Here is a 26,732-nt window from a genome sequence, read left to right as displayed (position 1 = left end):
CCACATGAACGTCATATCTCAGATTCGCTCTTATAAGTCATGGGGTCGAGTGGTTTGGCAGTCTGCATGATGTCAAACTCGATCTGATTGTCCATGTCCAATACGCAGAGCATGTTGTTTCCGGAGGTCATGGTGGCTGAATCCTGGAACATTTTCTGGAAGTCTGTGGGAGCGACAGTCATCGGGTTGCACGGCTGTCCTCCTCGTCCTCCTCTGCAGGCAGAGCGCCACCTCGTTCTCGTAGCAGAAGGCGCTGGGCGAGTGCGGCGGAGGAGCGTCTGCGCCCGGCTGCGGCTGTCTGGCGTCACGGATCGGGACGACCCGGAATGAACGGCGCCCGGTCAGTTCACTCAGCTCCTTAGCACTGCAGGCGGTGTGGAGTGAACCTCGTAGGTTTTGTGGAAATGTGCGTAATCGACCTGGTAGCGATCGCCGTCCTCGAAGATGACTGGCTCGAAGCGGTGACCCCATAGGATCTCCCGGGAAAGGTAGGAGCTACGTGCTTGCGTGGTCATTGCTGTCGCCTCCACCATTCCCTCCAGGATCACTACAATCTCGAAATCATCCGATTCGAGATCCGCCCGACTCATCCCCCAAAGCGGCGAGTCCTCGTCGATTTCGTGTACGATTACTAGCGGCGACACTAGGAAGAGGCGGTCTGTACCTTCGTCGTAGCCCACGTTCAAATCCATATTCTCCAGCGGGATGAACTCGCCCTCTGCCGTCACGTAGGGTCGGATGAGCTGCGCTCGAACGTGGGCTTCAACAATGTGGCTTCGCCGAAGGTTCCCGACGCGCCACATTAAACACAGCTTCCCGTCGCGCAACGCAATCACCGCGTTGTGCGAAAACAACAAGGTTTGGTTTCGCTTCTTCGGACGCGCCATTTTGGCCATAATGGTGCCAATCATGAAAGAGTCAATGATGCATCCAACGATCGATTGCACTACGACCGTAACGATCGCTACGGGACACTCTTCGGTCACGCAGCGCCAGCCGTAACCAATCGTGGTTTGGGTCTCGATTGAGAACAGGAACGCGCCAATGAAACCCTCGACGTGCAGCAAACACGGTTTCACGGCTTTCTGCTGCTCCCGTGATCTTTATCGAAGTCCCCGTGCACTAGAGACACGCTGTAGAAGATCAAGCCAAACACGAGCCAGGAGAACAAGAAGGTGGAGCAGAAGATCATCAGCAGGTAGCGCCAGCGGATGTCCACACACGTCGTGAAGATGTCCGCCAGGTATCGCCACGGCTTGTCGTCCATGTTGGCGAAGACCACGTTGCACTGGCCGTTCTTCTTGACGAAGCGGCTCCGCAGCTGGCCGCGGCCGGACGTGGAGATCTTCCCATTGTAGCCGGTCCTCATCACCGTCGATGCGGTGCTCGGGCCCGCCTCTCCATCGGGGAGTGAAGCCGTCTGGAGCCGTGGCCGTTGTGGAGGCCGAGGGTGGAGATCTTCAGACCCTCCTCATCAGGAGACACGATGCTGTACCTGAGAGGGACAACACAAGAGTTTGTGCTCAGAAAACAGATCTTCACAGACAGATTTTATTAATTTCTTTTTTTTAACCTGAATTGAATAATTATAGTTAGTTATCTTTTGAATTTATTTTTCTATTTAATATTGTGCATTGCTTTTATATACTTCATTTTTAGTTTAATTTTTATTAGTTTCTCATGCTTTTGTTTGATTTTTAAATATTTTGTTCATTTCAGTTGTAGTTGTATGTTTTTCAAACCAATAGTTATTTTTATCTTTTTAATTCTATATTTAATATATTTCTAAATTTTCTATAGTTTTTATTTTAATTCTCAAATTGTCAAGTTCTTTTATTCTGTTATTTTATTTTATTCAATTTCAGGTATTCAGGTACTTATCAATTAAATTTTTATAAATAGTTTTGAATGGTTATAGATGGCTAATAATCAAACTGAACTGAATGATCTTTGAAATTAATTGATCTGTATAATGACAGTTTTCTTTAGAGTTGCTTTCCAGCTGAATTTTTATGTTTCATAAATTATTCATTTTTCTACACTGTTACTTGCTTTTTATTTCTGTGAAGCTGCTTCGAAACTGTCTGTATTGTATAAAGCACCATATAAATAACTAAATGTGGTAAATGTGAGTTTTTGGGAGCTGTGGGAGGACAGGTGAAGCGCTGTAATCTGATTGGAGCATTTGTTCTTTCCGGTGACCGCTCTAAAGGACACACACTCACTCCAGATAAACCATGAGTCACTAATGCGTCTCTCTGCAGAAACACACCGACCGATCGTCCTGATGAACCTCCCAAACCTTTACTGAAGCTTCTGTCGGTGGGAGCAGGACTGTTTCTCCATAGTTTCCCTGTCCCTCTCTTCAGATGTTTGTGTGTGAGGGTATGAGGGCCTCAGGTGTGTGTTACCTGCCCCTCATCTGGGATTATGAGGGAAGGCCAGTCATTTAGCCATATCAGGATTGCGGTCAGTGAAGGTTTAGGGATTATAACTTGAGCGCTCTCTCTCTCTCTTACTCGCGCACACACAAACTAATAAGCAAATAAATAAACCGTATGCCAGTGTTACTGGCTCTCAATAATTAGCTGAGGTTTGGTGGTGCACATGAGTGACAGTAAATGTGTCTGAGTCAGTGAAACTTCACAAGAAACAGTATTTTCAATACTTACTGTTAACAAACAACATTGGAACCCATTGATTTTCATTGTATGGACAAAAATAAAACACTCAAATATCATCATCTGTGTTCCAAATTTGAAAGCAAGTAAATGACAATGATATTGTCTCTGTGATTAATAAAATGATTTCTTTACTCCTCAGGTGTGTGGTGTTTAGTGAAGAACCAAAGACTTCAGTAAACACACATCAGATGTTTACAGAGCTCTTGCTGATGGGTAAAACCTTTTTGGTGTTTTTTTTTTTGTTTGTTTGTTTGATATTTGTCATGTTTCTCTCTTTACACGTTACTTGTGTCCAGGATAAATTTCCTTGGAAAAAGGAAACTTTTTAAACAGCATATTTTAAATCTCTCAAAAACGAGACATAAATTACATCACATTTACTGATTCATCCAAATAAATTTTGTAATATTATAAATAATTCAAATTGAGTACCGGTAAAATATGCATATTTTGTGCCATATTTTGACCTATAAACTTCTCTCTTCTTTCGCTGCCAATGTCTCCCCTGCTAAAAGGACATACTATCACAAAAAATATACAATTCGTCTGACTCTTGTATAAAACATTTTCCTCCTCTTCCTCCTGCATTAACTCTTAACAGCTGACGACTTTGCCACGTTCTTCACTAATAAAATTAAAACCATCAGTGCACAATTTCAACACCAACTGTCAAGCACATCTTTGAATTTTCTTTATTGTCATTGCATTTACGATATAAGATTTCATATGATCTTCCAACACAACATACCATGCACACTAACATAGGTACATATACAAACAATGCTTGTGGTGTATATTGCACAAATACATAAATAAATAAATGCATAAATGGAATGGTGCATATAATGGACTATAGCAAAATTAGACATTATGTGTGTTTATTAAGACTATGGATGGCCTTGGGATAAAAACTGTTCATAAATCTGGAAATCCGTGCTTTGATTGAACTAAAACGCCTTCCTGAGGCCAAAAGGTCAAACAAAGAGTTGAAAGTGAAGTGACATAAGCCAAGTATGCTGACATATTTTTTGTGCTCTGCATTTAACCGATCCGAAGTGCACACACACTGCAGTGAACACACACACACTGTGAATAATATAATAATGGGCTCATCATGCAGCCTTGTGGGGAGCCAGTGTTGAGTGGAAGAGAGATGGGAGCCAGGCTTGATGATTTGTCAGAAAGTCTATAGTCCAAGAAGAGATGTTTGAGGAAAGTCCCAGATGAAGCTGTTTCCTGATCAGTATATCTGGTGCTATGGTGTTAAAAACCTGTTGTGGTCTATGAAAAGCATGCAAAACATCCCTCTGTGTTCTACGTGATCCAGTGATATATGTAGATCTGTGATGATTGCATCCTGCATGGATATATTTGTAGGCAAATTGATTTGGGTTGAAGACAGGTGGGAGGCTAGTTTTAATATGCCTCAGTACCAGTCACTCAAAGAACTTCATAACAATTGGAGTGAGAGCAACAGGTCTGTCTGTATTAGTTTATTCTTTTGGGACTGGTATGGTGGGTGGGACAATAAAGATGTTGGTGAAAACGGCAGTAAGTTGATAAGCACAAGCCTAGAGCCCCTTGCCAGTTACAACATCTGAGCTAGTAGCCTTCCTTGGGTTCAGTTTTGAACATCAGTCTTACTGAAATTGCCTGGGTACCTGTGTCAGGTAGAGTTGAACGAATCTTACCAGCAAACACTCGTTCACATTCTTCTCTTCACTCTCTGAGGCAGAAGTCTCCAAACTAATCTTTTCTTATCATCCTACTACTTGTCCGCTTGATCCAATTCCATCTCATCTTCTTCAAGCCATTTCTCCTGCAGTTGTACCTGCACCCACTCACATCATCAAAACATCCCTTCACACTGATGTTTTTTCCTCAGCATTTAGGCTCGTATAACCCCACTAATTAAGAACAGACAAGTTTCCCTTCTTCCTTTCATTGCGAACATTGCGATTCAATGAACACTTTCTCACACAGAACCTCCTCGATAACAACCAGTCTGGTTTCAGAAGTGGACATTCAACCGAGACTGCCTTGCTCTTAATTGTTGAAGCCCTAAGACTGGCAAGAGCAGATTCCAAATCTTCAAAACTTATCTTGCTGGATCTGTCCACAACTTTTGACAAAGTTAACCACCAGGTCATCCTGCCAACCCTATTGGCAAAGGGGATTTAATGAACCACATTCCAGTGGTTTGAATCTAAATACCCGGGACACACCAAGCCACTTTAAAGAACTAGGGACGACGAAAGCCGACACGGGGTTCTGATCAACAAGCTTTTCATATCAGCAGCTATTAAACAAAGCAGCGCGAGCTTACAATTTTGAATATCAGTAATGTTATGTAAATATTTTTGTATTAGAGTGATTGGGAAATATCACATAACATTTAAACAGCCTTCTGTCTGTAACGCTTTTATTCACATTCTTGTTTATCATTTTTGCTTTAATTCTCGGCACTGACTTGTTCGCTAAACTGAATATCCAATCAGAGCTTTCATTCTCGGCAACGTTCCCGACACAAACTGAGCCAATAAGTGGTACACTCCAAACAAACTAGCTCAATCATCGCTTGCCGTCTGCCTAACGATGGCAAATGGCTGATCGTTGGCTTGGTGTGTCCCATTCTTTATCTCTCAGATAGGTATTTCAAGGCCTCTTGGAGAGGTGTTCAAGTCACAACATCTAACTACTGGGGTGCCTCAGGGCTCAGTTCTTGGACCACTTCTCTTCTCTGTCTACATGGCATCATTGGGTTCTGTCATTCAGAAAAATAGCTTTTCATACCACTGCTGTGCTGATGACACTCAACTCTACCTCTCATTCCATCCTGACGATCCGACGGTAGCTATTCGCATCTCAGCTTGTCTAACAGACATTTCTTGTTGGATGAAGGACCATCACCTTCAACTCAACCTCCCCAAGACAGAACCTGCTTTCATTTCATCACAATTTCACCATCAAGTTAGGCACTTCAACCATAACTCCTTCAAAAACAGCTAAAAGCCTTGGAGTTAAGATTGATGATCAGCTGACTTTCTCAGACCACATTGCTAAAACTGTCTTTTCCTGCAGATTTGCTTTATTCAACATCAAGAAGATCAAGCCCTTTGTTTCGGAACATGCTGCACAACTCCTTGTTCAAGCTCTTGTTCTGTCCAGGCTGGACTATTGCAATGCCCTCTTGGCAGGTCTTCCAGCCAGTTCTATCAAATCTTTACAATTAATCCAGAATGTAAGATTAATTTTTAACAAGCCAAAAGAGCGTGCATCACCCCTATGTTGATCAATTTACACTGGCTACCAATAGCTGCTCGCATAAAATTCAAGGAATTAATGTTTCCCTACAAAACCACCACTGGCTCTGCACCCTTATACATTACAGACTTATGAGCCTAAATTTTTTTTTACTTTCCCATTTTAGACCTTCACTTTATTTACTAACTGCTTGTTTTCTTATATACGTATATAAACTAACACATTTATAAAAAATGTATCCATTTGTAAGTCGTTTTTGGATAAAAACATCTGCTAAATGTAAATGTATAAACTTGAATGCTCCCACACATTCTGATCTTACCTGTTTCCTCTGTTGGTTCCCATGCTGTATTTGATCTTCAGCGTGTGTGCATGTGTGTGGACAGTGTTCTCCCGTTTACCCGGAAAGATTGGGTATCGGCATCCTGACACACCTGGATCTAATGTATTTCACACTCTGCAGACAGAGAAACAGAGACGCATCAGCCATGGTGTGATGCTGAAAGCTTAGGCTGATGAGATGTGGACACAAACTATATTTGTGTTCTGGTTTGGATGCTGTGATCTGGGTCAAAGCAGTTGTTAAAATAGCCATCACACACTAAGATGTAGGCTAACAACCGTCACTGATTTGCATGTTCTCTAAATATTCAGCTCTATATTTAGAATTATATTTTTAGATCCAAATGTTTATAACATTTGTTAGTTATACAATGGCTCCAAAGAGTATTTTAACAGAATATGTGGCATTTGTTGTAGAAAAATAAATACAAATAATTAACATTTTAAATGTACATGCTAAAATTTAGCATGTGCTATATATAAGGTGTTGATTTGAACTGAAATCTCTGATTAATTGGATCCAAGGTCAACAGTTAATTTGTGTGATTTTTTTTTTTTACTTAAAAAATGTGTATGCCAAAATTTAAGCGTAGTTTGTTGGTTAAACAAGTTGAGTAAAGATATCATGGCTCAAAAAAATGTTAGACTCTTCCATTTTTTGTGTACTTTACTATTTCACAAACCATTTTTTTTGGTTTGTGTGTATGTGTGTGTGTGTGTGTTTTAAATTGCATTTACTGTCATTCCATGACACTGTAAATGACAGTGAAGTGATCTGATATGTCTGAAGGGCAGTTTTCTGTGTTTTGTGATCATGGTCTCATTACAGACATCAATCACACACACACACACCTCCTCTAAGCTACTGTTTTAAAAGATTAGTGTCTTGTGATAACAGTCAGTTTAAATGACATATTAAATAGTTTGAGGAGAGAGTGGGATTGTTGAAGATGCAGACGTCAACAGTACAGACGCATCTGACTCAATAACTGCTCTTTACAATGAAAATGGACTTAACCTTTGTTACACAACATGAACACACACACTTAATCCCTGATTGTATGTGTGTGTGTTTGTAGAAGTTTCTTTCTTAATTCCTAATCCAATGATATCTGAATAATCTCTTCATCTCTCATTTTTAACAGTGATATGGAGCAGATCCAGAGAAATGAGCCCTGAGGATCCTGTGCTGTAATCTGAGACGTCCGTCCGTCTGTCCGTGTGTGTGTGTGTGTGTGTGTGTGTGGGATTAATATGACAACAGCATGCACACACACACACACACACTGACAGAAGGTGAGTTCAGACTTGATCTGATTTAATCTGATATATTTATTATTCTTTAGATAAATGCTGAAGCTCTTAATGTGCGTCTGTAAGAACATGTCAGAAGAATTTGAAGAAATTAGAATTTTCTCTCACATTTCCTCAGATCTGACGTCATTCATTAGATCAAGTGTCTGTATCTCAATGGATGTATCTTTGTCTTCAGTAACAGTTGATGTTTTGTTGATGTTTACATTTCTTCACTTGGCAGACACTTGTATCCAACGTGACTTGCAGTGCTTTCAAGGTATGCATTTAATCAGTTAATCTGGAATCATGACCTTGTTGGTGCCACAATCCATTGTTTGTAGTTCCACACATTAACACCCATTAACAGAATCCACCATTGACAAACTTAGACAACACCTTTGTTAGCTTAAACATCTACTGCTTTATCATTTCAAACCAACAACCTTCTGACTATATATTTAGTTTGTACATGTTTCTTATAGGCTACTAATGAAGTATGTGTGATTAGAGTATTCAGATGCTTTTTTTCTGGCTACTGTAGATTGGTACACTGTCATTGTGTGCTTTGGCTACGTCTGTAGACTTTTTGCGCCCAATTTTGACAGTTTGAACCAAATTTGTACACTCTCTTAATTTGCAGAAAAGTACTGTGCTTGCTAATTGATTAGGCTATATCATACTTTGACATGTAGCCTACCATGGTCTGAATAACTACCATATTTATATAACGTAGTATTTTCCTGGCATGGTAGCCTATGTAAATGGTAGGGTATTAAGTGTGTCCAAACTTCAACTATAGTTAAACCGTTGTACATTTCTACAAGTATGGAAACATTTTGTTTTTGTCAGTGCATTAAGTGCATTAAGCTCTTATTGATCAGGGGAATCAAGTGAAGTCACGCGGCAGATTCTCCGGCACATTAAGCGCTTTCCACTGGAAACTGGCCGAGACAAGCCCCCTGTGCCAAAAAACAAACCGCGCCACAAAACTCCAGTTTCCCGCGCTTGCAGTTTAAACAGCTTTGTCTGTTTATTATTAAAGTTTTCTGTACTAAACTGAGTGTAAACTCATCAGAAAACTTATGAATACTTCGGACTGACCGCAGTGGTTTCATCATGCAGCAGATGTTCGCCTCAAATCTGCGGGATTGAGACTGTGACATAAAACGTGACGCGCAGGTAGGTTTCCGCGCGCGGTAAATCCGGTAAAGCTCCAGATGCGGCGCGCGATCAGTGCGTTATCTCAAACAGAGAATAATCTCTTTTCATTACAACAACCAAATTTATTTTCTCTGTTTCAGCCGCATTTATCCTCCCCTCATCTGCTCATCCACAATCGATTTGACGTGTACTAGGCTATGTCAGTCCTTTGAATATGCATATAGCCTATACATTAAAGTTATATAAATGATAGCCTACTTAAATGGACATCAAATGGGCTATAATTTATAAGAATAATTTGTGTTTCTACAAGACCCCTTATTATAATAATAGGACTACAACTAATAATTTCAATATTTTTCATTTCAGCATGTATTGTAAATTATGCAGATTATGGCTATATAGTATAGGTCATATTTTACATATATGCAGTGACATCATCATACAACTGCCAGTATAATAATTCCTCAAATGCTGTATGGAAATAAACTAGGAATAAAACTTTAACAGCTATTCAGACATATGAACAATCAGAAAAAACTTACTACACACATGAAGAAATGAAGAATTGCTCACCTTATAAAAGCAAATATCAAATCTGTAAAGGTTTTTTTCCGGTAAATCTGTGTTCTCCTCGCGGTCACTTGGTGTTTGGGCGCTAAACGCGCACTCTGTTCGCTCGTGCTGTTTTCTTTCTCTCCCTCTTTTTTTTCCCTTATTCTCCGAACACACTCGTCTTTATCACATCACCAGCCGCGTGGTTTTGTAATTCATGTTTTCTTGTAGTTTTCGCAGGTTAATCCCCCCGGTCTCTCCGCTTTGACTTCACTCGCGGTAATCTCCGAGCGCGCGCGCGCTCTCCTCCTCATCCTCGCGGTCTCGCGCTCATGTGGGTGACCAGCGGATAACGGAGGAGGAGGAGGTGAAAGATGTGAACCTGTCACTGCGATTATACTCACTTCAGATTGATGCCAAGTGAAATTCAGTCCAAATGAGTCCAGACATGATGGATGTCAGAACACAGCGCTCGTGTGTTCACGACATTGATGAGTTGTCTCGACGGAATTATCTTTCTTTTCAGTTTTTTTTTTCTCTCTGTGGTGTAACAGACTTTTAATCTTTTTCATTTTCCTCAGCGTCACAGATTTTCTGCCATTGTTGGAGGGAATGTATCTCTCTTCCTCCTCTTGTCAAAGTATTTTAGTGTCCAGACCCAAATGTTCTCCCGCATCTCTTTCTGTCTCCTCTGGGTAACATGTTCATGCTCTGGGTGTTCAGAACTCTCTGAACATTGAATTTTACTCAGACGAGGGATTCTGCTTTATCTAAACCACAACACACTTTAAAAAAAAAAAAAATACTGGAGTTTTTTTTTTTTATTTAATTTTTTTTTTTTTACAGCAATACAATAGAAGAATATTTTAGATTTCCAAAAGCTGCATTCAGTGAAAAGTTCTTAAAATGACCGTTAGAATTTTAGAATTTATTTTCAGAACCTTATTCACTATAAAGAACCTTTTCTGCAATGAAAAGATTCCACGGATGTTAAAGGTTCTTTATGGAACCATCATTGCATATATATATATATATATATATATATATATATATATATATATATAATTATTTTTATACATTTAGCAGACACTTTTATCCAAAGTAACTTACAGTGCATTCAGTTAAACATTATTTACCTAACATGTGTTCCCTGGGAATCGAACCCACAACCTTGTGCTGCTAACCCAATGCTCTACCACTGAGTCACAATATACAACTTATTTTTAAAATCTTGAGGAGACTAAACCTCTACGGAAATCAGACATTCTGAGCATTTACACAAACACTGAAAAGTTCAACTTCGACCGTGAACGTCCGTGAACGCTGGTTTTATGACCTCTGATCGATCTGTGTTTCTGTCCTGATTATTTCCTTTCAGAGATTTTAAAAGCGGCCACTGAATGGTTTCTATGGAGACGCGGCGTTGTTGCACGAGCTCTTGTATTTTCGGCGGTGGAGGCCTGCATGAGGAGGTGGGAGAGATCTGAACATATGACAGCCGTGGAGTGACAGTAGGAGTGTGTGTGGGAGAAAACACCGAGAGAGAGACGAGCTGAGACGAGAGGAGGAGTGAGGCAGGATCCTGTTAGGACATTATGATGGAAAGAGGCCTATTTATCAGGAACAAAGAACAAATAATGCTTTGTTGTTTTATTGCACAATTCACAGTATAAGCTACTTTAATTCTCTCTCTCTATATATAAAGCTACTGTAGACTAGTCAAAAGTGTTGGAACACCCCCTTCTCTTGGACAGGTTAGATTACTTTAGTAATTTCCATGAGTGCAAATCTTAATGTTAAAGCATATAATTATATTCTATACTTTTTGAACCTTGCCTTATGAGGCCTTGTCATGCTAGAATAGAAAAAGGTTGTGTCCAAACTGTTGCTTTACAATTGGAAGCACACTATTCTATCGAATATAATTTGTATAACATTAAGATTTGTACTCATGGAAATTATTATAGTCAAACCTGTTCATTTTGGCAATAGGCCTATAGTGTGTGTGTGTGTGTGTGTGTGTGTGTGTGTGTGTGTGTGTGTGTGTGTGTGTGTGTGTGTGTGTGTGTGTGTGTGTGTGTGTGAATAAATGTGTATATATAGCCTATGCCAATATAACTGCTGGGATATATTCGGCGAATCTTTGCAGTCCAAATGCAGTCAGTTCGATAGCTTAGGAAACTATAAAGAATAATAAAAAAATCCAACAGACAGATTCACATCATAAACTAAAAGATTAGTAAATGAATGAATAAACTGTTCATATGTTTTGATATGCTGTAGGCCTATTAGCAACCCCTACTAAGCAGAAGAGACGCTCAGACAGACAGGTGATCCTCTCTGACTCAAACGGGACACGACTCAAAACCTCAATACCACACACACAGGGTCGATGGCATTAGCAGGAGGTCAGTGGGTGAAGGACGCAGGGCTCAGATATAAACCAGATGCAGTTTCACTCAGATATGAGAGAGAAAACCCAAGATGAAAGGAAAGGTGTGACAGTTATAGGCTAATGTTGCATCTTTAATCATTTTTGCATCTGTCAATCATTCAGCCATAAGCTCTGTTTGTTTCTAACCCTCAGATCACATCTGCTTCTCAAACATGTTTTAAATTACCGTGAGAAAGACGGTGACACAGCACAAGAGAAGAGAGTGATTGTTAGAGGCCAGACGTGTGTGTGTGTGTGTGTGTGTGTGTGTGTGTGTGTGTGTGTGTGTGTGTGTGTATTAATAGCCTGTAATCGCCTCTGGGTGTCCTGATAAATTCCCACGACCTCTGATGGACACCATTGTCTCTCTCCGTCTCTCAGTTTTCCAGGTTTTTGTCTCCCATTGACTCTCAGTTAGTCTGAATCAAGAACACGCTCTCTCTGGCTCTTCACGCATTCGTGTGGAAACTCTCGTTTTCTGCCGTTTTGCACACCGTTTCACAGTTATGTAAGAAAAAAAAGCTTTGCTAACTTCCTAATTTGATCGCGAATGGTTGACTGCTCCTCTGTCACACTGAGTTTACACGCAACACTCATCCAGCTCATTTAAACAGACCTGAATCGTTGAAAAAGAACCCAATTCTGTGACAAACACTAAGAAATCATGAACATTGCTTTGCTAAATATGAAATACTGCCCATCCTGCTGAAGCAAAAACAATATAAACCACAGAATTTGTAATGGCTTTACCTGTTATAATGAGAAATTGCACTATAATGGAAACTGTAATGGGGCCTGTTGGTCTCTACTGGTGATTGGTTGTCTTCTATTGGTGGCCATAAAACCACAAAATACTATTGGAATTTGTCCCAAGATGCACAACAGGAAACTCTTTTTTAATGTTTAAAATGTGATGGTTTGTAATGTTTATAAAGGTATTTGTACACTGTAAAAAATAAGTGTAATTTTAACTGTAAAATTGTGTAAAAACGCTACGGAAAAAAACTGATAATAGGTTAACAGTAAGTTCCCGTACTATATACAGGGAAAAACTGTAAAAGATCTAACAAAGCATTTAATGTAAATTTACAGTAAAATTCTGTTAATTATACAGCTTTCAGAAGTAAAAAAAGAACAAATCAATGTATAATTTACAGTCTAAAACTGTAAACTGATATTCCCAGAATTCCCTGCGTGACACTCCACGTTTGAAAGTATTTTGTTTAAATAATCATGTTTTTAAATAGTTCTTGTTATCAGTTATGTACATTTGAGCTTTATGTTACATCTTCTGTTGCTTAATGAAAGTTTGTTGCATTATTTAAGTATCACGTGTGTTAGCATGATGGTGTTTTGTGTTTCCATAAATGTGCACCTTCTATATGTTAATATATACTTCTGCTTGTGGTGAAGCTACTTGTGATGAGCTTTGATACTTCATGTGGCTTTCTCTTATACAGTACCATCTTTATTATTATGGTGGTTGTCAGTATTTTCAAGGTACAAAACAGATTTAATTTTGTGTGTTGTTGAATTTACTGGTTTATATTCACATTTTCTTGTTTGTAAATTACAGCTTTATATTGTAAAATTAACAGTTTTTGACGTAAATGTGTTTACAGTTTTCTGTATTTTTACAAAATTATTCTGGCAACCACAGCTGCCAAAAAGTTTTTGTAAAAACAACAAGAAATTTTTTACAGTGTAGTGCAAACCATAAGAATTTACCCTTTATCTCAACAACAAGCATTGAATTGAAGCTCTTGAGAATTATACCTTTAATATCCTTAAAGATTTACAATGTTTTTAGTTTTTATATGAACCATAAATCAGTCATTGTTGTTAAATAGCCTAGGCGGAGTATAGGCTATATGTGATCCTCTTCTGTTTTAGTGTTTTATGTAATGTAAAGAATGTTTTGTGTGGTTTTAATCTGTCGTTAGTGTTTGAGGGAGCTTTACTGTCCTCTAGAGGAAATACTGATACACACACTCACAGAGTATGAATACTACTATATCGCTTATTATTCAAATTTACTGTTGCGCTTTTTAATTAATTCTCCAGTGTTGCTATTAATTCTTCAGTATTGCTATATCTATCTGAGCTTTTGTGAATATACTTTACATGCCATGTTTTGCATTTATCACATAGAACTGCAATGGCTTGACAATGCAAATGTACAACCTCAGTGAGCGAGAGAGATTTATAAAGTGTGATTTGAATGTAGCCAAAGCTGTGGATCTGTGTGCTCTGTGTCACAGCAGTTTTCCGTCTGAAATCACAGAACGACGAGCTGGAAATCACCTACTGAGACAACAGCATCTACAAACAAACCAGAGAATGTTTGCCTCTGTTATGATAGAAATCAATAAGATTATTGTTCTAATTAGAATTTCTATCATAACTTGGAACCATTCCAGTCAGATTTCTTATAGGAAATTTTTATCAAGTTTTTTAATGGAAATAATTCAGGTGTTAACATCAAGGTATCAGTTTTGAGCGATGAGTAAATCATATGTCACTACAAAACATTTAGCAAAAAGACTTGAAATTATCTGAACCTTCCTTAAATGCTTTTAAGTCCAGATTGAGAGAACCTGAAATGACCTGTTTAAATTGTAAATGTTTTTAATTATTTGTATTGTATAACTTTTATAAATGTAGATGACTGCATGTGTTTTTGCTGCCTCTTGGCCAGGACTCCCTTAAAAAAGAGTTTTTAACCTCAATGGGACTTTCCTGGTTGAATAAAGGTAAAAAAAAAAAAAAAAAAAAAAACTTCATTTGCTGTGATATACAGTGAAATCTGCTGCTTCACATGAATTTACAGTGCTCTATTAAACACATATATGTGTGTGTGTTCTTGTTTTTGAGTCATATCAGGACACAACTCTGTATAATGACATGGGTATGACACAGGTATTACAAGGAGAGGGTAACTTATGAGGACATAACCCATGTCCCCAGGGCGATAGAATATACAGTTTGTACAGTAAAAAAACCATTACACCTATGGGATGAACACACTTTTCACAAAAACAAACGTTTGTGTGTGTGTGGGGGGGGGGTGGCTATGTATATGTAGCAAAAACAGCAGAAGAGCTTATTATAGAGTAATTCCGGTGGAGCTGTGTAATTCACTAACTATGCTACGTAACATCTCAATATCAATATTCTGACATTAAATGAGCGGTTTTGAGTGCAGAGACAGAGCACGTAGTCGTCGCTTTTTTTAAGCTGACGCGTTTCCCCTTTAAAGGCGCGCGCTGCAGAGGCTGTGACGCGGCATGGAAACCCGGATCCTGGTCTCGCGGACCGTCAGCCACGTCACCCATCAGAGGCGCGAGCGCACAGTCCAGCACAGACCACCAGAGAGTTTGCAGTAAATTAGGCTATCTCGGATTCTGTCGCGCATATGTAATAAATCATTAAGAGGCTTACGCTTGCACCCGGATGACGAGCACGCGCTGAGCAGCAGAAAGAAAGAGTTTTTTGTTGCGTTTTGTTTTGTTTGGAGCGAACATCTGTTCTGAGAACAGCTGCAGAACTCTTTATATCCAGCGCTGATCACCGATCGATATCATGAATATCTTCCGACTGTCTGGAGATGTTTGTCATCTGGTCGCCATCATTATTCTGTTTCTGAAGATCTGGAGATCCAAATCATGCGCAGGTACACGCACAAAATCCTATATGCATAGCAGAATTAATAAAAAAAACAACAGACTTGTGTGATTTTCACATAGCTGAGCTTATTATCGAGTGTTATTGGTGATTAATCCGGATCTGGGACCGTGAGTGTGGAGCGGAACCGGAGCGGATCCACTTTAGGACTCGTTCACACATAAAAACCGCTTTAAATACGAGACTGTCGGATTCAGTTCTCTCAAGCCTGTGCAGAAGTTGAGTTGTGTCGTGTTTACGTGGCAGCTGATTGTGTGAGACACTTAACATGCCTTGAATGTTCTCCAGGATCCTTGAGGAGCTCAAGATCCTGTTGTGTCCTGCTCCGTTCATAACTGAGTGTGTGTTGATGCGTTTCAGGTATTTCTGGGAAGTCTCAGCTGCTGTTTGCTCTGGTCTTCACCACCAGATATCTGGATCTGTTCACAGCCTTCATCTCCATCTACAACACCGTGATGAAGGTACTGACCACTTTCACCACACAAGGGGAAAAAGTTTTAAAAAGTCCAAATTGACACTCCTATCTATTATAATTGATGGGGTTTAAAAGTGATAAAACATCAGAATTCAAAATAACAAGATACCAAGTCATAATTATGAGATAAAAAGTAAAAATGTTTGCCATTAAGTCAAAATAATGACTTTAAAAAGTAGAAATTGAGTTGAAGTCATAATTATGAAGAAAAGTAAAAAATACACCTTATTTCTCTTTAAAAGAAAATTGACATTAGGAGGATGATTATGAGATTAAGCATTTACATTAAGATAAAGCCATAATTATTACAAAACAATGACAAAATCATGGCCTGGTGTCTCAAATTTTGTTTGATTTCATAATAATAAATTTTCATCCATTTAAATTTTGTATGCCTTTATTTATCTTTTCTTGGTGTCATTATTGTTATTATTTGTATTTGTATTTTTGTAATGCTTTGACATAATTATGTTTTTTGTGGCAGAGGTGCTACATACACATACAGCTGATCTTGAAACTGTTGTGATTGCTCAGCAAATGATTGCACTGAATTGTTATTAAAGTTCACCAAATGACATAATTTATCATTTATTTAAACTCATGCAAAACTCATGGTAAAGCTGTTGGAAATGATGTGCACAACAAACCCAAATCTAGTTTCCTGAAGCTGCCAGACCACTCAAGCTATGTTCCCGCAGCTCAACTGGTAGAACAGGACGCTTGCAACAGCAGGTTGTGGGTTTGAATCCCAGGAAAGGTCACTCTGACAGATGTAGTAGCGACTCCTGACCATATATTAAGGAGGGGCAGATTCTGGTTCACATCGGTAGTATAAAACTAACTCAAGAAAGCTTTATATTCTAATGTCTGAACGCATGCACACACACACACACACACACACATTTGACAGATCTAATGTCAATGCTTTTCACAAAATCTGTCTGAGACCTGTCCAAATGGCTCTCAATTAGGGCGTGATGCAGTTCCTCTTTTGACCACAGATTTACATTGTAATGTGTGTGGCGCTGTTGAGCTCAGGTGGCATGAATGCCCCACTTCATATCATTTTACGTGCCTGCCATAGCTTGCAATGAATTTTTATTTAATCCTACGCATTTTATGGTTTAGAGTCAAGAAAGTCCTACAAATGTTTGTTTCAGAATGCTGAAGGCATTACAGTTGATCATTTATTCAGTTTATATAGAGTTGCATGTTTTGGGTGAATGTCTTGGTGGGGCTGGACCCTGGACCGATGTGTGATGGGATCTGTCTGTCCCTCAGGTGGTGTTTCTGGTCCTGGCGTACGCCACCGTCAGCCTCATCTACTTCCGCTTCAGGAAATCGTACGACTCTGAGAGCGACTCGTTTCGTGTGGAGTTCCTGCTGGTGCCGGTGGCCGGTCTGTCGTTCCTGGAGAACTACTCCTTCACACCGCTGGAGGTCAGAGCTCAACACCCAGCGCTTTACATGTTAGAGGGTCATCCTCTGCCTCTGTTCTTTACTGTTCTCTGAGGTTATAATGTTATCAAGATTTTAATATTAAAAAAAAAATTCTGTTCAGATTTTTGGCCCCCCATCAGAATGCTATGTTTGAGCAGGCGAGCCGGATTGTAGACCACCGTTAAGATTGGCTAATAGTTGTGTATGTCTGACAGCCTACATTTCTCAAAGATGCAAATGATTTAGGTCAAAAACACATAAATACACAGTAGATACAAGACAATCTTTTTAACAGACAAAGCAATAGTGAGCATGCAATAAAAAGTTACTCACACTTTTTGAAATAAATATCAGATCCAATAAAGTCATACAGCATCGTCTATAGAATTCCATCATCTGTAGAATCAGTGGGCGGAGCTAAACAGGCTGTGATGTAGAATCAGTGGGCGGGGTTAACAGGCAGTGATGTAGAATCAGTGGGCGGGGCTAAACAAGCAGTGATGTAGAATTGGTGGGCGGGGCTAAACAGGCAGTGATGTAGAATCAGTGGGCGGGGCTAAACAAGCAGTGATGTAGGATTGGTGGGCGGGGCTAAACAGGCAGTGATGTAGAATCAGTGGGTGGGGCAAAACAAGCAGTGACGTAGAATTGGTAGACGGGTTAAACAGATAGTTATGTAGAATTGGTGGGCGGGGCTAAACAAGCAACTATGTAGAATTGGTGGGCGGGGCTAAACAGGCAGTGATGTAGAATCAGTGGGCGGGGTTACACAGGCAGTGATGTAGAATCGGTGGGCGGGGCAAAACAAGCAGTGATGTAGAATTGGTGGACGGGCTAAACAGGCAGTGATGTAGAATAAGTGGGTGGGGCTAAACAGGCATGAGCGCTGTACGATGAACGATTGTCGTGACCGATCTCTGTGTTTGTGTAGATACTGTGGACGTTCTCCATCTATCTGGAGTCGGTGGCCATCCTGCCGCAGCTCTTCATGATCACGAAGACAGGCGAGGCCGAGTCCATCACCACACACTACCTGTTCTTCCTGGGCCTGTACCGCACGCTGTACCTCGCTAACTGGGTGTGGCGCTATCACGAGGAGGGATTCTTCGACCAGATCGCCGTGGTGTCCGGCGTCGTGCAGACCATCTTCTACTGCGATTTCTTCTATCTGTACTTCACCAGAGGTCAGCAGACACCTCACAACTTTGATCAATAAACCATATAATCATTTCATGAAAATAGATATAAGCTCAACGTTTTGTGTGTGTGTTTTTTCTATCTTTCTATCTATCTGCAGTGCTGAGAGGAAGTGGAAAGATGACTTTGCCCATGCCGGTGTGAGTTGTTGGATCAGGCCCCGCCCCTGCATTAGGCCACACCCAGTTGTGACATCATCATCGGCCGCCGCTGTAGCTCCTGTTCTTGAGCTGCACGTGTGGCTGGTGTAATTGTGCCTTACAGTGATCACATCTGCTGGACGTGTCTCGTCTCTGATGCCTTAATGTGTTTCTGTTCATGAAGACAGTGTGTTGAGGACATGTCTGTTTATGTGTGTGTGTGTGTGTGTGTGAGAAACACTCTACATTCTGTCGTTTATAATTTGCTTTCTTCGTTTACTCTTATTTCCTTCTTATTCTTGTTTTATTTTCTCTGTAGTACATCATTTATGACCAACTATGAATTGTTTTCATTCTGTAAAGGGACGTTTGATTTGGATCTTTAAGTGTTTTTGTGCCAATATACCCGAGAAGATCATGAATGTTTTGTATAAACCACATTTCACTCTGAGAATAACAGTTAACAGATGTCTGGCAAAGACATGATTTTTTTAAATGAAGATGGACAGTTTATCTGCCCTGGTTTTTATAAAGCACGCCAATAAAGAGTTTCTTGTGTTCATGAGAGCGAATGAGCGCAGAAACACACTTCAGTCCATCTCTGGGTCACGCCTCTTTATTTCATCAATCTTTATTCATTCATCAAGTGAATCAGACATTCGTGATCATTAAACAGACGTTAACAATCAAGCAGTCATAAATTAAGTTTATAAAGCAGTCTTTTTTTTGCATTTTCTTGTCTACAAAACAAAATCAGCATAAATGAAATTAAGAACATTTAAATATGTATTATAGCTACATTTTGTATGTATATATTTATATATAACAAATACTTTTAATTAAAATACACTGAATTTTTTTTTTTTTAAATATGCATATCAGTATGTTTTGAAAGAGCTTTATTACATATATCACACACACAAAAAAAAATATTAATGGTCTTAAAATAGGCCCCATTTTCTTGATTTTGGTGCAGATGTCCTGGATATTTTGTGAGATTATTTTATTATGATGTGTTTTGTTGGGGAGATTCATGCATTATCTTGTAGTGCAAACATTTGATCACATCTAGAGGAAGTGTTGATGATGATGCTGCATATTTTTGTCTGCTTATTCATGTCGTATTTCTTAAGGTCTCTGAAGTGTGTGTGTTAGTGCAGGAGCATCTTCTTGTGTTTGTACAGTACTTTGGTTCCCTCTCTCATGGCTCCGCCCATCACTTTAGCAGCGCTTGTGATTGACAGCGGTGTGGAGGCGATGGCCGCCACCCTCTGCACAGCTTTGACCTTCTTCCCCTTGCCCTTCCCCTTCTCCATCACGCCGGACGCCTCCACCGCACCGCGGCCCATAGCCGTCAGCAGCTCGTACCAGAACAGACCCTCTGTCCTCTTCCTGGCCTCTTCATCCTCCTCCTGATCGTCTCCCAGAATCCTCTGCTGCGTGTGGCGTACAGCAGTGTCAGCCTGCAGCAGCATGTCAGCGGTGTAATGTGCTCCTGCGTTACGCTCCATCAGCAGATCCGTCTTCTCCAGCAGCTCGGTGACCTGCGACCTCTCCTCGGCACCTTTAGTCAAGTCACACTTATATTAGCAGTGCTCTTCACAACACTCACCGTTTCAGACAGATTCTCACAATTCTGAAAATATCTTGCAACTCTGAGATTATGTCACACCATTTTGAATATATTTCAGTTCTATTCATATCTTCCCATTTTTACTTTATATTGCTATTTTGTCTTGCAATTCTGAAATCACGCACATGTAGAGATCATAGACTAGAGATTTACTGCTGATTACAGAATTGACATTACTGACAAGATGCGCATTAAATATCAGCCGATATCTATCGTGCATCTCTAGATAATATTTCACAATTCTGCATTAATATCTCAAAATCTTTTCTTATTATGTTACAATTCTGTTAATCACAATTCTGAGTTTATATCTCACAATTTTGACTTCATGTCTTGCAGCTTTCCATAAATATCTCATGATTCTGAGGTTACATCTCACAGTTCTCTTTATATAATGCGAGTGTAAATTCCACATTTCTGAGTTTAAATCTTTTTCGCAATACTCATTCTCAATATTAGTTTATCCTCCGGTGTCACAGACAAGGCTTAAGCCTAGTCCCAGACTAAAATGTAAATCTGAGCTGTTTAGCTGAGCTGTGTACCTTTAGTGTTGTCAAACACGTGATATCCGCCTGCGCAGCTGCACACAAACTCCCATAATTCCTCGCTCTCCTTCAGGAAGACGTCGGCGGGTTTGTCTCGGAGCGCGTCGCCGCTCGTGATCAGGACCGTGGTGAAGCGGAGAGCTTGCGGTCCGAACGCGGCGCTGACCCAGTCCAGAGCGGCGCTGCTCTCGCGCGTCACGCGTCCGGCGCGCAGCACCAGCAGGAACACGTGCGGTCCGGGCGCGCTCAGCTCCACGCACCGGCTCAGCTCCGCGCGCACCTCATCCGGGCTCAGACAGGTGTGGAAGAACCCCGGGGTGTCAATCAACCGCAGGCTCCGCCCATCCACCACGCCCCCTGAACGCTGACACCGGTTGGTGACCGACAGGGGCGACACATCCGACCAGAAGGCGGAGCGACCCAGAATCGTGTTTCCAGATGAACTCCGACCTGAGCCCGTCTGACCCAAAAGAACCATCCGGACCTCAGCCGACCCGCCTGAGACAACAAACACCGGATTATATTAAAGTCCCAGCCAACGATTAATCGCGATTAATTACGTTACAAAAATATATTTTAAAAAATTGTGTACATGAGTGTGCAGTGTGTATATTTATTTTGTATAGGCTTATGTATAAATACACACACATGCATGTATATATTTAAGAAAAAATATGTTGTTATTACCATATTAAATATATTTTTATATAATATAATTTATATGAATAGTATAAATATATAGGCTACACGTAAATACATGTAAACAATTTCAAAATATATACTGTATATGTGTAATAAAATTGGCCTATATATACATAATAAATATACAGAGCACACAGATATTATGCAAACAATTTTTTTAATGCGATTAATCGTGATTAATCATTTGACAGTTCTACTCTGAATTAATATAAATATCATAATAGTAGCTTTTTAATATATATATATATATATATATATATATATATATATATATATATATATATAACATTATAAAGGACATTATACAGGACTCAATAAAACTAATGGAACAATAAACAAGCAAACAAACAAAAAAGACTAAAACAGGAATGCAATAAAATTAATCTTGCAGGTAAATGATATTCGTGGCCCTGCAATAAAAACTACTAGGAAATGTAGCCGTTCAGAGTAAAATACTGAAATAAATACAAATAAATAAAAAAACTAAATGCAATAAAATAAAACTTAAATACAGAAATAAGAATACAAAAATGTTTTTTAGACAAACTCATTAGCTACATATCTATTAGAAACAGATTTTGAAGCATAATAGGTTTTATTTTATCATGGCAAACTGATTGCATCCTTTATCAAATCAGCTTTAGTTTTTATCTGGAGACCTGCAGCATATTAATGGGAGAAAATAATCTCATATTAACTCCTAAATAATACAATTAAAAAGACAAAATGACAATGCTATAAAGTAAATGAATAAACAGGAATGCAAAACAAGATGATTTTCGCGGATCCCTTTAATTTCTAGATGTTTCTATCACAAGAATCCGAGTGAAAATGTTCAGATAAATTGACAAAACAGAAGCAGGAGCAAACAGTTCTCAATAAGACACGTATGGTCATTCTTTACAGGATTAAACAATACTGTGTGAAATGAAAATGATTTTCATTATAATAAACCCGTGTCCCTTTAACTGTCCTGCAGTAATGTTTGTAAGGTGAGGTGTGATGAAGACGCGGGATCACGTGACCCCGCGCGATAAACTCCGTCCATCAGTTATTTGATCATGACCGTGTACACATATATACTGCGCTTTTATTTCCACTCACCACCAGCTGAAGACTCGCTGTCCTCCGCCATATTCACACACACGACTGACACTTAAAGAGACAAACACCCAGAAACAGTCCAGACAGCACAGAACCAGCTCAAACCATCAGACGAGTTTACAGGAGGAGATACACTTAGAACAGGTCTGTGTGGACTCTGTACATGTGGTCAAATATAAATTATAAATCATATATACTTCAGAAAATAGGCCTATAAGTGCATTTGGTTTCTTATGTGTTCTGGTCATTATTATCTAAAACTAATTTCTGGTAAACATGAGGTAATAATCACAGAGAAAAAAATTAAAACAAGTATATTTATTCTTTTAACAAAACACAAGATACAAAATAGATCTTTATATTTACAATTGATTTGTACAGTACACAGCCTACAGTCGAATAATGCTGCAGGGTTTCTATAAACCTGTAAAAAAATAAAAATCATTTCTGCACAAATAATTATATATATATATAAGCCTTTTTTCTTTTTTTCAGATAAATGATTCTATTGCAGAAATGATTTGGTTTGTTTTTATTCTATTTTTTATTTTAAAAGGGAATATATGTATGTATATATATATATATATATATATATATATATATATATATATATATATATATATATATATATATATATATATAAAACAAGCATAACAACAGACCAACATCAACTGTTTGATGGCCAATATATTTTAAAATATTTATAAAAATAATTAATTTAGTTGTTTATATTATTATTATTTAAATGTTTCTAAAATATTTTAAATGTAATATTAATGTACATTTCAAGTACAATTCAAGTAAATAAATTTTACATTTTGATTTTTTTTTACAAATATACATAATTAAAATAAAAGGAGTATTCAAAATGAATCAAATCATAAAAGCAAAACAAACCACTAAAAATTCATGAATAAAAAACAACAAACATAAAAACTAGCTAAATAAATAACTTCAATAAAACATTTACTAAAAAAGTTACAATATATTTTAAATAAAATTGTTTAAAATGTACTATTTTATAACAAATCATTATTGAATATACTTCATAATATATTCTAATAATCTTCTGTTATTTCTGAGATGACAGGTGAGCTTTGGTCCAGACAAATAAACCTTTTTCAAGCTTCGAATCAATTGAATCGGTTCCTAAAACGAGTCACTTGTTCGAATCGCTCTAAACAGCACGCGCTGGTGACACCTGCTGGACAAAACTGTGTTTCAGGCGACAAAAACACACGCCAAATCATGCAAACAAACAGCTTTCACAAACCCAATGCTAATACTTTCTTTAGACTGTTATATATTAAATGCAATACAGTTAAATATGAAGTCTCTGTATAACTTGCGTTTTAAAAATATGTATTATTCATTTGATTTGGTTGTTTGAGACTACTCATCCTTTTACCTACACAAATGTCTCGTTAAAAATACTAATACTGATTGATAAGACGCTGGCTCAGTGGTTCTGAATGGACACCATGAGTAAAGCCTTGTTTGCTGAAATCACCTGACTCTGGCATTGTGTTACGTGCTCTGAACTACTATTCTGAATCAGATGATGATCACTGGTCCAGACTGTGTTCAGACGGTGGACTTGACCCACTCCACCAGACTCCTGACGGGATGCCCCCTGCGGGTCACGCCGCTGTCTTCCTGCTCCTGGTTCTGCAGGTCGGGCTCGGGGTCGCTCCAGTCCAGCTCCTGCAGGTCTGTCAGACTGCCTCCCAGCAGATCCAGGCTCTGGAACAGGTCCATCATCTCCGTCAGCAGCTCCTGACCTCCGTCCGAGGGCATTATGGGATGTGAGGCGGCCGGGTCACTGAGCTCGGGACACGAGTGCATCTGTCGGAGGCTGCTTCCACGGCGACGGCTGCTGCTTCCATGGGAACGGGGCTCATCGGTGTAGTGTGAGGGGGGCGTCTCCGGACATGTGACCCCATCTGTGACCTCCACAGGAGCGCTGACCTCTGACCCCATGACCTCTGCTGCAGAAACAACAGGTAAAGCTGGGAATCTTTGTTATTTCATGAAATCACGTTTCCTGTGATTGAAACTCATTTTGTGTCTTTGCTGTGGAAGAAGCTCTTGGGATTTATTAGTGATGCTGTTATATGCAATAAATGTGAACTTAAAAGACACATCGTGAATTATAGGGTTAAAAAATGATTTGATAAAGTAGCAATAACTTATTAATAATGAAATAAAAGTTTTTTTAATAAAATCCTAATAATGTCAAATTAAAATAGTTCTTTAAAACAGTAAAACAATGAAAAGCACCTACGTTATAATAATAAAATAAATCAAAATACAACTTTGAACTTAAAATAACATTTATAAATAAAAACCAAAATAATATATTCAAATTAATGAAATCATTTAAATGTAAAATTAAGAAAATAAAATATTGTAATATAAAAACAATAAAAAAACACTTACTAAAAAAGAGAAAATATTAAGAGATTTAAGTCAAATAAATAAAAATAAAACACTAAAAATGAACAAAAACTTTAAAAACTACATTAAAATTAATAATTTGTAAAAAATAAAAACACTATTAAAAAGGGACTTAATCAAGAAAGCGACATATTAAAAATGTAAATCAAGTCATTAAAAGTCAAAATAAAGAACTTTTATAAGAAAAAATAATGATACAAATAATATATTTAATACATATACATATAAATAATAATATATATACAAAATAATAAAGTCAATCCTAAAAATATCAAAACAAAATGAAATATTTTAAAATAAAAACTCAATATAAAACACTTATGACGTGTTCAATTATTAATGGAGCAAAACAACTCCTCTTCATCTCTCTCACCTGTGTGCATCTGTTCTACAGTATGTAAAGCAGGGGGCGTGTCCTCACTAGCGGCTGTTCTGATTGGCCGTGAGGTCATGACCCTCCCCAGAGGCACCGCCCCCTCGGAGTGTTTGGAGCGCAGCGTCTGAATGACGTCCATCAGCCAGCGGCTCTCGCTCCACAGAGCAGACAGACTCTGGAGGACACACAGAGATATGAGAGATTGTGAGTGTGTGTGTGTGTGTGTGTGTGTGAGAGAGCAGGTGAACACACACCTGTGCCAGCTGTGTTACGTGTGCCAGTCTCTCCGTGGCCTCCTGCAGCTCTTCAGTGTCCAGCGCTTCTCTCAAAGCCTGCTGGGAAAGACGCACGTCCAGCTCCAGTCTGAGCCACAGCTGACAGTACTGAGACAGCAGATCCCGCTCGTACGCCCACAGGTGCACTGCACACACACACACACATACACACACACACGTGACTGTGAAGAAAAACACTGTCAATTGCTGCAGTTAAACCCTGTAAACTAGATACATGTGAGCTATATCAAATTATACAAGTGCCCAGTCATAGACAACAATACACTGTATAGGTCAAATTATACATTTGTATTTTATGCCAAAAATCATTAAGAAAGATCATGTTCCATGATGTTCTACCATAAATATATCAAGACTAATTTTCTGATTAGTAATATGCATTGCTCTACTGCTCATGTCTCTAGTAAATGACCAATAATAGTCATAAAATCTTTTGTGTCACTTGTATATTATATTAATTACAGAATTAGTTTTTAAACTGAAACTAAAAACAGTGTGTGTGTGTGTGTGTGTGTGTGTGTGTTTGTGCATGTGTGTACTTGTTTTTCTACTCTGGTGGGGACTTACCATATTTTCCTCACTATAAGGCGCACCGGATTATAAGGCACATAGAATAGAAGATACTGCAGTCAAACGTTTGTCTGGGTTTGTGTTACGCATCCACTAGATGGAGCTGTGCTAAAGGGAATGTCAACAAACCTTGTTCCATATACAAGGTGCGCTTTATAGTACGCAAAACACAGTAAACCTGAATACACACAGACTCATGGGGACTCGTGTCATGGTGGGAACCTAAACTGAGGTTCCCACGGGTAAACAAGCTAATAAATTACACAGAACGAAGTTTCTTGATGAACAATTCCTGTGAGGGTTAGGGTTAGGAGTAGGGTTGGTGTAGGGCCATAGAATATACAGTTTGTACAGAATAAAAACCATTACGCCTATGG

At 38.9% G+C, this 26,732-nt stretch overlaps 4 protein-coding genes and 1 pseudogene across 8 annotated transcripts in view; 2 read left to right on the top strand and 3 right to left on the bottom strand.

Moving 5' to 3' along the window:
* LOC113067400 (ATP-sensitive inward rectifier potassium channel 12-like) lies at nucleotides 1-10,086 on the bottom strand (annotated as a pseudogene).
* The window catches only part of LOC113067602 (zinc finger protein 239-like), a 262,749-nt gene that overhangs the window by 119,198 nt on the left and 116,819 nt on the right, over nucleotides 1-26,732 (top strand). The window lies entirely within an intron of this gene.
* On the top strand, nucleotides 2,824-19,270 carry LOC113067460 (ER lumen protein-retaining receptor 3-like). 2 transcript variants are annotated; one of them, XM_026239882.1, is made up of 7 exons: nucleotides 2,824-2,897; nucleotides 7,436-7,586; nucleotides 7,828-7,863; nucleotides 15,781-15,881; nucleotides 17,177-17,335; nucleotides 18,267-18,519; nucleotides 18,633-19,270. In XM_026239882.1, the coding sequence occupies exons 2-7, from the start codon at nucleotides 7,556-7,558 to the stop codon at nucleotides 18,674-18,676; spliced, it is 624 nt and encodes a 207-aa protein (XP_026095667.1). In that variant the 5' UTR covers nucleotides 2,824-2,897; nucleotides 7,436-7,555; the 3' UTR covers nucleotides 18,677-19,270. The 2 variants fall into 2 exon arrangements, with proteins under 2 accessions (XP_026095667.1, XP_026095666.1); XM_026239881.1 differs by lacking the exons at nucleotides 2,824-2,897; nucleotides 7,436-7,586; nucleotides 7,828-7,863 and adding an exon at nucleotides 14,878-15,409.
* LOC113067444 (GTPase IMAP family member 4-like) lies at nucleotides 18,975-23,110 on the bottom strand. 2 transcript variants are annotated; one of them, XM_026239866.1, is made up of 3 exons: nucleotides 22,660-23,110; nucleotides 20,848-21,348; nucleotides 18,975-20,236 (listed from the first exon to the last, which is right to left on the bottom strand). In XM_026239866.1, exons 1-3 carry the CDS (start codon nucleotides 22,685-22,687, stop codon nucleotides 19,824-19,826), a joined length of 942 nt encoding a protein of 313 aa, XP_026095651.1. In that variant the 5' UTR covers nucleotides 22,688-23,110; the 3' UTR covers nucleotides 18,975-19,823. The 2 variants fall into 2 exon arrangements, with proteins under 2 accessions (XP_026095651.1, XP_026095650.1); XM_026239865.1 differs by having other exon boundaries at nucleotides 22,657-23,109.
* LOC113067361 (ankyrin repeat and fibronectin type-III domain-containing protein 1) overlaps nucleotides 23,610-26,732 on the bottom strand; it is a 14,443-nt gene continuing 11,320 nt past the window's right edge. For 2 of the 3 annotated variants that reach the window (XM_026239720.1, XM_026239721.1), the window contains exons 16-18: nucleotides 25,744-25,910; nucleotides 25,487-25,664; nucleotides 23,611-24,644 (exon numbers count right to left, since the gene is read on the bottom strand). In XM_026239720.1, the coding sequence (XP_026095505.1) occupies nucleotides 24,241-24,644; nucleotides 25,487-25,664; nucleotides 25,744-25,910 (749 nt within the window). In that variant the 3' untranslated portion in view covers nucleotides 23,611-24,240. Of the gene's footprint in view, nucleotides 24,645-25,486; nucleotides 25,665-25,743; nucleotides 25,911-26,732 lie in introns of all 3 variants that reach the window. The other variant, XM_026239722.1, reaches the window with a different exon arrangement.

Source organism: Carassius auratus, linkage group LG28B (genome assembly GCF_003368295.1).
Source record: "Carassius auratus strain Wakin linkage group LG28B, ASM336829v1, whole genome shotgun sequence".
In the NCBI taxonomy this organism is placed as follows: domain Eukaryota; kingdom Metazoa; phylum Chordata; class Actinopteri; order Cypriniformes; family Cyprinidae; genus Carassius; species Carassius auratus.
Note: the sequence above shows the minus strand (reverse complement) of the source record. Positions and strands in the feature narration are given on the sequence as shown.

Excerpts from the sequence above, each read along its gene's own strand:
- LOC113067460 (XM_026239881.1), top strand. The coding sequence starts at position 15,319 with ATGAATATCTTCCGACTGTCTGGAGATGTTTGTCATCTGGTCGCCATC. Across the intron at positions 15,410-15,780 it reads GAGATCCAAATCATGCGCAG|GTATTTCTGGGAAGTCTCAG; the intron begins GTACACGCACAA and ends GATGCGTTTCAG. Across the intron at positions 18,520-18,632 it reads CTATCTGTACTTCACCAGAG|TGCTGAGAGGAAGTGGAAAG; the intron begins GTCAGCAGACAC and ends ATCTATCTGCAG.
- LOC113067444 (XM_026239865.1), bottom strand. The coding sequence starts at position 22,687 with ATGGCGGAGGACAGCGAGTCTTCAGCTGGTG. Across the intron at positions 21,349-22,656 it reads CAGCGAGTCTTCAGCTGGTG|GCGGGTCGGCTGAGGTCCGG; the intron begins GTGAGTGGAAAT and ends TTGTTGTCTCAG. Across the intron at positions 20,237-20,847 it reads CGTGTTTGACAACACTAAAG|GTGCCGAGGAGAGGTCGCAG; the intron begins GTACACAGCTCA and ends ACTTGACTAAAG.